Source organism: Ipomoea nil, unplaced genomic scaffold (genome assembly GCF_001879475.1).
Source record: "Ipomoea nil cultivar Tokyo-kokei standard unplaced genomic scaffold, Asagao_1.1 scaffold3100, whole genome shotgun sequence".
NCBI lineage: Eukaryota > Viridiplantae > Streptophyta > Magnoliopsida > Solanales > Convolvulaceae > Ipomoea > Ipomoea nil.
The window spans coordinates 426,283-435,000 of NW_017619528.1; the positions used below are offsets into that span (position 1 = coordinate 426,283).

Sequence of the window (8,718 nt, forward strand, 5' to 3'; positions counted from 1 at the left end):
CTTATTTTGGAACTGCCGTGGCTTGGGCAATCCACGGACAGTTCAGGAGGTGGTGGACTTAGTGTCCAAGAAGAAGCCCGAGTTTGTGTTTTTGATGGAAACTATGGTGGATAGAAGTCATGCAGAGAGGCTACGTGTGAGACTGGGTTTTGAGGGTTGTTTTGCTCTGGATAGTGATGGTCAGAGGGGTGGTTTGTGTTTTCTATGGGCCAGGAACAATGGTGCACGTTTGATTAAGTATTCGATGAATCATATTGACCTTGAGATTTCTTTGCCTGATAAGCCATTATGGAGGTTGACCTGCTATTATGGGTATCCTCAAAGGGATAGGAAGAGGGCTGCATGGGATTTCCTACGATCTCTCAGGGGCGTTTCTGAGCTACCTTGGGTGGTCTTGGGGGATTTCAACGATTTGTTGATGCACTCTGATAAGAGGGGGAGGTTGCCACATCCGGTACGTTTGGTAGAGGGGTTTGTAGAAGCTCTGGATGACTGTGGATTGATGACACTGCCTATGATTGGATACCCTTACACGTGGGAACGTGGGAAGGGGACTGCTCGCTGGGTTGAGGAGCGGTTGGATAGAGTGGTGGCGAATATGGACTAGCTACAGGATAATGATAGGGCGAGAGTGTTCAATATTCGAATTGACTCGTCGGATCATACTGCGCTATTCTTGGATATAGATGGGGTGGAGCAGGTGTTGAGGCCCCGGTGTTTCCGGTTTGAGAATGCATGGCTACTGGATGGAGGTTGCAGGGAGGTGGTGGAAAGGGAATGGGCTGGCACTCCGGGATTGGCGTTACAGACCAGGCTTGGTGTGTGTGGTCGGGGTTTGAGGAGGTGGGGTGGTGATCGCCATCATAAATATGGGATAAGGAAGGAAATGAATGGTTTACGGGGTAGTCGTGATCCTGGATCTTTGGCACGGTTTAGGCAGCTTGATGAGCAGTTGAGTGTGGTGCTAGCCCAGGAGGAGGCTTTCTGGAAGCAACGTGCAAAACAACACTGGCTCCAGGGAGCTGACAGAAACACAAAATTTTTCCACAAGTATGCTACTTATCGGAAGAGGAAAAATGTGATCCAGAGACTGAAGGATGATGGTGGAGTTTGGCGAGAGGGCAGTGCCTTGGACTCAGTAGTTGTGGATTATTATAAGCAAATTTTTACTTCAGGTGGGAGTCCTGGGAGTTTTAATGTGGATACCATGCAGTCTCGTGTAACTAATGAGCAGAATGATGAGTTACTGCGCCCCTTTGAGCCGGAGGAGGTACGGAGTGCTTTATTCTCTATGGGCAAGGACAAATCTCTAGGTCCGGATGGCATGAATCCGGGCTTCTACCAGGCCTTCTGGGATATTATTGGTAAGGACATCTCTGATTTTGTTCTTAATTGTTTGTCTGAGAGGTCTTTCCCTGTTAATTTGAATGATGCCAATATTGTTTTGATCCCCAAGAAATGCACCCCCGTGTCTGTATCTGATTTAAGGCCAATAGCTTTGTGTAACGTTCTATATAAGATAATGGCAAAAATGATTGCTAATCGTATGAAACCGTTACTTGAGGGTATGATTTCTGTTTCGCAAAGTGCGTTCTTACCTGGTAGGCTGATCACAGACAATATATTAATTGCGTCTGAGGTTGGTCATTATTTGAGGAGGAAACAGTTGGGGCAGGTTGGGTGGGCGGCCTTAAAGCTAGATATGGCGAAGGCTTATGACAGGATGGAGTGGCCTTTTGTGCAGCAGATGTTGATTGGCCTGGGGTTTGATGAAAGATGGGTTCAGCTTGTAATGTTATGTGTGCATTCCGTGCGATACAGGGTGCTAGTAAATGGGAAGCCATCTGAGGAAATAGTGCCCACGAGGGGGCTCAAACAGGGAGATCCATTGTCTCCTTATTTGTTTATAATATGTGCTGAGGGCTTATCGTTGTTGTTGCAGGACTCTCAGACAAAAGGGCTTTTGCATGGTTGTAGAGTGGCTAGGGGGGCACCTCCTATTTCGCATTTATTTTTTGCAGATGATAGTCTGCTGTTCTTTAAAGCTAATCTGCAGGAAGCACTGGAGGTGAAGAAGTGCCTGGGAGTGTATGAGGCCTTTTCTGGGCAGGCGGTTAATTTTCAGAAGTCAAGCATAACGTTTAGTCGTAACACACAGGTGGTGATGAGGGATCTGGTTGCGAATACATTGGGGGTGGGGCCAAGCTGATGATTTTGGCAAATATCTGGGATTGCCTTCTGTGGTAGGTCGCGATAGAAGTGCAGTTTTCGCATATGTAGAGCAGAAATTGAGACAAAGGTTTGGCTCGTGGAACAAGAGACTGTTATCCAAAGCAGGGAAGGAGGTGCTTTTGAAGAGTGTAGCCCAGGCAATGCCTACCTACACTATGAGCATTTATTTGCTCCCTTTATCTTTGTGTAATGCTTTGGAGAAGTTAATGAACAGGTATTGGTGGGGCCAAAGAGGCTCACAGGGCAGTATTCACTGGATGTCCTGGGATCGTATGTGTGTGCCTAAGAGGTTTGGGGGCATGGGTTTTAAGCGTTTGCATGAGTTTAATGTTGCTCTGTTGGCCAAGCAGGGGTGGCGACTATTAACAAATCCGGAGTCCCTTGTAGCTCGTGTATTCAAAGCCAGGTATTATCCTACTTCCTCGTTTTATGAAGCCACGATTGGTGGTAACCCGAGTTATGCTTGGAGAAGTATTTACGCAGGTCAGGCGTTGCTCAGATCTGGTTGCAGGCGGAGGATAGGCAACGGAAGGGCCACTGGGGTTTTGAATCATCCTTGGCTGCCTGATGCTATTGATCCCTATGTAGTCTCGACTCACCCAAACCTGGGCCAGGAGCTTCTGGTTTCAGACTTAATTGATAGTGCCACCAATGGGTGGAATGATGATTTGTTACATGAGTTGTTTGCCCCACGTGATATTTTGTTGATTAAGCAGCTCCCTGTTAATGTGGAATGTGATGATGTTTGGTTTTGGGACAGGGATCTAAGGGGTTGCTACTCGGTAAGGGATGGTTACAGAAGGTTGGGTGAGATATATGGCCCGTGTTTGCCTGTGTGGCGTTATTTATAGAGTTTACAGGTCCCCCCTAGATGGAGAATTTTCTTATGGAGAGCTCTGTCTGACATCTTGCCTACTCTCGATAACTTGATAAATAGGAGGGTGGATTTGGTTAATATCTGCCCAGCTTGTGGCTTGGAGGAGGAAAATATTATGCATGTTTTATGTTCTTGTCCTTATGCTACACAAGTGTGGAATTTATCTCATCTTCTTATCCCTTCCTTTGATGGCAGGAGTTTTAGGCAGTGGACAGAACAATGGCTTGGCAATATGGCCACTTATAGCTCAGAGGCACAAGAGAGGATATGTGGTTTGTTATATGATGTTTGGTCAGCCAGGAATGAGGCGGTTTGGGATGGCTGTCTGCCGTTGCCTATGGTGGTGGTCAGGAGGTTCACGGCAAAGTGGGCTTCTTGGACAACAGCTGAACAGCAACGCATCACCACACGTGTGCTGTGTGTGGCCCCGGATCCGGCTCCTGTAGTGGATGATGGCGTGTTATGTCGTGTGGATGCGGGCTTCCATGGTCCGAATCATGTGCCGGCTTATGGATTCGTAGTACAGGAGAAGGATGGAATCTTTGTGGCGGCAGGGAATGGACCTCTTACTTGCCCTTATGACCCCCTCTTGGCGGAAGCAATGGCTTTGTGTGAGGCACTATCTTGGCTGAGGAATAATGGCTACTCAAGGGTTTCAGTTTACACTGACAGTCTCGTCTTGGTTTCCAGTCTAAAGCATGCTAGTTCGTTCCGAACTTATTTTGGTTTTGTTTTGCAAGCTTGTAATCGTTTATTAGATCAAATGTCTAGATCAGCAGTAATTCATGTACGCAGGGATGCTATACAGGCTGCCCATGTTATGGCTAAGCATGTATCTGCCTCTTTGTCACGCTCTCTTTGGAGGGATATTCCTCCCGCTTTTCTTGAGCCTGGAATGGCTAATGCAATTTAAGGTTGTTGGCTTTCAAAAAAAAAAATAGCATCTAACAAAAGAATAAAGACGAGGAACATGAATCAATTACCATTACTAATCTTGAACCTATGTTCAACCTTACCAATCAAATTAAGGGTTTATTCTTTTCTTTAATATGACAAGTCCGTATAGCGTGGAAAGTTAGTCACACACTTTAATTGATCATATGCTTAAGACACTTATTCAAACAATTAAAACTCATTAAGTCCTAAAAGAACTACAAAATACCCAGTTTATGAACCAAATAAATAGTTCAATAAAACAACCAAACTATTTATTCATTTACCCCAAGAGTATGGAATTATTAGGCATGGTATTTTACTCTAAAAATTCCTTCAAAAAATTTAATTAATTGCATCATAGTTGGCCACCCAATAACACAGCCAATTTAAAATGATAAAAGCTAGGGGATAAAGCTCAATTCAATTGGCAAACTAAAACACTACTGATACAAGATTTTAACGATAATTTCATCAAGTTCCTATAGAAAAAGACAATTAGCAACTCATTGTAGTGGATGATAAATGACAGATGATATAAATACTTTTACAGCATGTTTGATTCACGGAATGAATTTTAAGGGAGTTGAATAGGAATGTTATTCCGTAGAGAATGGAAAATACGTGGAATAGAATAAGATTTGTATTCCATTGTTTGGTTCACTGAAGGAATAGACTTTAAGAATGTTATTCCAGTGTTTGTTTCGTTTAAGGAATAGAAATGGAATATATGTTTAAAAGACATAAATACCCTTATACCAGATATATAATAATAATATTATTATTGTTGTTGATTTTATGACTTATGGATAGTCAATGACTAGCCAACACGACCGTTAGAATAACGAGAATATAGGAAATTAAAATGGGTTTTGGCTGGGTCCTGAGAGATGATAATGGAAATTTTCTTGCTGCCAAGAACATGAAAATGCCAGGGGTTTTTATGGCAAAGGAAGCTGAGACACTTAGCATACGGGAGGCTTTAAGCTGGCTGAAGAATACTGGTATGGGTGGTGTTGATGTGGAAACGGACTGTCAAACTGTTTTCAATGTTGTTCGCTCGCCATCTTTTAATTCTGCTTTTGGTATTTTAGTTGATGACATTAAAAATTTGGCATCTGAGATTGTTGATGTTGAATTCCACTGTGTTAAGGATCTGCGAATAGTGCCGCCCATAATGTTGCTAGGGTGGCCTTTTCTGTGTCAGGTTGCGGAGAATGGCTAGATTCTCCACCATTTTTTCTTGTAAACATTCTTGCTCATGATTTAATTAATGAATTAATTTTTCATCTCCAAAAAAATTAAAAAATATGGAGAGAATATAGGTATTGTATTGCTTAGAATTGATTGTCCCCTCCCCATGTATGGGTGGTCCAATTTATACATATTTTGGGCCTAGTGCCATATAAGAATCCTAGGTTACCTCATATTGGAGTCGTTGTGCTGTGCAACCGTGTGCACCAATGTACTCAAACACTTATTAAAAAAATCATATCTTATTATTCAAAGAATTAGCCAATGCAAATAGAGAATTTAATCAAACCCTTCATCATCTCATGACTTAAAGCCAAAATAATATCTCTCACATTTCGTAATCAAACGTACTCAAGAAACACTTAGAAAGAAATCATAAATCATGCTTGATTTAGAAAAGTGAATTTTACTCATAAATCAACTAGGCACATTTCATGCAAACATGTCGTCACGGTCCCAAGTCTCCGAGCCTCACGGACCCACGAGTAACGGACCGGAACGAACCTGACATTGGGCTGTGCCTCAAGGGCCCGGCACCTAAACAAACCCAACACCACGACATGGTTCAATGCTAATGTCAACATACTCAGAATTCACAAACCAATGTACTCAAACACTTATTAAAAACATCATATCTCGTGCTTTGGTTGAAAATGGGATTTACTCACAAATCAAATAGGCACATCTCATGTGAGCATGCCGTCACGGTCCCGAGTCTTCGAGCCTCACGGGCCCACGATTCTCGATCCGGAACGATCAAAACGGGCTGAGCCTCAAGGGCCCGACCCTCTTAGTGACCTGGCGGAACTAAGTGACGGAGCTTGAGGGGCTTCGCCATGTCACAGCGCTGAATGGCAGGTCACTAGATAGTCCGCCACTCAGTTCCGCCAAGAGGCGGAGCTTGCCAACGGATCCCTCTTGGGTCCGTTGGTAGGCTCCACTAGGCTAATCTCGGTGAAGAGGCAGTAGCCTCGGAGAGAATGGCCTAATATATGGAGCAAAACCTGCTTCTAGCTCACAATACACCTTCAAAACTTCACAAATTATCATATAACATCAAGATATCAACAACAATACATAATAAACACATAAACACACATTCTTCCCTATTTCTAAGCATCAACACATCGTAAACACAACAATATCTTCAATATCATAACAAGACCAAAAGACTAGGTTTTGAGAGTCCACATGATTTATACGTTAAACCGAGCTCCAAAGCTAATCATTCGATCTTGAGCTCACTCCCAAGCTAGCCACTTCAACGAGGAACCTGTAGATCAACCGGCCCTCTTTCGTTACCCATACTATTATTGTTATCAATAATAGTATTAAACTATATCTTATTATCATTAATCTAATACTGCCCTCCTTATCCTTATTAAACACATAATCCATTCACTACTTTGCTTTATTCTCAACTTAAGCACCACTCCATTATTACTCAATCATTTTAATAGTCAGTATCTTATCATCTTCACTAATAAATCCTCATTAGTCACCAACATCATTGATACTAAACATTCCCTTCATTATTAGTATTTAGTCCACTTCGCAATCTCCATAATTATTAGACAACAATATCATCCTTATTAGCAACTAATAAACTTTAATACACTATTCTCCGTTATTAATGACTACTGACTAGTCACCACCATAACAACAATTCCTACACTATTCTCCGTTATTAATTACTAGTCACCACCATAACAACAATTCCTATTAATATTCACAATATCCCCATCATTAAATCATTATAACCTCATTTGTTATATATATTGAAAACCAAAATAATGTTACCAACTAAAATCAAACCCAAGCCTTCTCTATACCTAACCCTAACCACTACACCGCACTAACTCATTCCATTTACAATCATCATATAAGCATCATTAACCATACCCAAACCTCAATATTATATTTATAACTAATATTCACTAGTTAGTCATCATTACATCATCACTAGTTAGACACAGAAAATTTGAAGCCGAAAAGTGGACCGATTAAATCATTATCGAGCTCAATTTCGGGATTGATTATTAGTCCAATTTAATTACTTGGGCTATGATAATTAAATTAATTTAAATAGTCCAAGTAAATTTGATTTGAGCTATTGAATTAATTAATTAATTGGTCCAAGCCCATTTTATAATTGAATTATAATTGTAATTAAAATTTAAATATAATATGATTTTATTATATTTGAATTAGATAATTATAATTTAATTTGAATTTGAATTAGATGATAGAATAATGAACCTATACTTGATTTTGGCAAGGTTCATTTTAGTAGATAATTAATTAATTTAATTTAATAAAAATTAGTAGAGTTTGTTGAGGGATTTTAGTTACACACTTCACTATAAATAGAGCCTCAATTTCATTCTTTAAATGACACTTCAAATATATTGAAAACAACTTGAAGACTTGAGAGCTTGAAGGTATTGAAGAACGCCTGACAACTTGAAGGCTTGAAGATTTGAGAGCTCTTTTGAAGGCATTTGAAGATCTTGAAGAATTAAAGGCATTGAAGGCATTTTTTGTAGGCTTCGGAGATCTTGAAGAATTAAAGGCATTGAAAAAGAAGATTAATGTAGTATCTGTTCAAAAGAAGATTAATTAAACGGGAAAAAAAAAACTTAACCTAAATTTGTTTTTTTTTTTTTAATGCTACTGGCTCTATTACAATGTAGTATCTGTTCATATATGTTCTCAACCTACTGAAACACAAAGAACCAATAACGCCTCCACTGAGGCTCAAACTCACAACCTTCCAAATGGAAGTCCAACCCGGGTACCATTAGACCACATAGTCTTGGTAAATTTGTTTTTTTTTAAATGCATAAAAATCAAATGATTTTTAAAGTTCTTGATTTATAATCTTTGATGCTTAACTTTAAATATTATGTATTTATCCAGACTAATTATTTGAGCAAAGTTTATGTTAAATATATTTTAACATATTCGTAGTATATGTTTAACAATTATGCCAACTCTAATTGGGATGGGGGTTGAACCTAAGATCTTTCTTATAGAAATTAATAAGTAAGTTAAAAATAATAAATAGTTAACGCGTTATTAAAGTTATTACTAACGGAATTTATGTTATTTAAGGGAATAAAATAATATAATAGAGGGTAAATAAGGAAAATTATTTTAAAAAACTAAAATCAAAATAATATGAACCATTCATTGTAAGAAACAATACTACCGACATTTTTTTTTGTTCCAGTTAAGGATCTAACATTATTAGCTCTTATTAAAATTGTAGATAGATATAATACGTATTATACATTAAGTAGATAGGGTTACAATATTTGATTTGGGCTAGACTATTTATAGGTGGTTGGGCTAAGTAGGTTGGGCTGGATTATCGGGTTAGGATTGGGTCAAATATATATACATAGAGAATGGGCTAGCTT

The 8,718-nt window shown here is 39.7% G+C and overlaps 1 protein-coding gene and 1 pseudogene across 1 annotated transcript; one reads left to right on the forward strand and one right to left on the reverse strand.

Moving 5' to 3' along the window:
* The first annotated feature begins 244 nt into the window (after window positions 1-244).
* Window positions 245-4,022, forward strand: LOC109166463. The gene is made up of 4 exons (XM_019315416.1): window positions 245-586; window positions 701-2,147; window positions 2,248-3,034; window positions 3,170-4,022. The coding sequence occupies exons 1-4, from the start codon at window positions 245-247 to the stop codon at window positions 4,020-4,022; spliced, it is 3,429 nt and encodes a 1,142-aa protein (XP_019170961.1).
* A 2,219-nt stretch (window positions 4,023-6,241) lies between these two features.
* The window catches only part of LOC109166464, a 14,239-nt pseudogene continuing 11,762 nt past the window's right edge, over window positions 6,242-8,718 (reverse strand).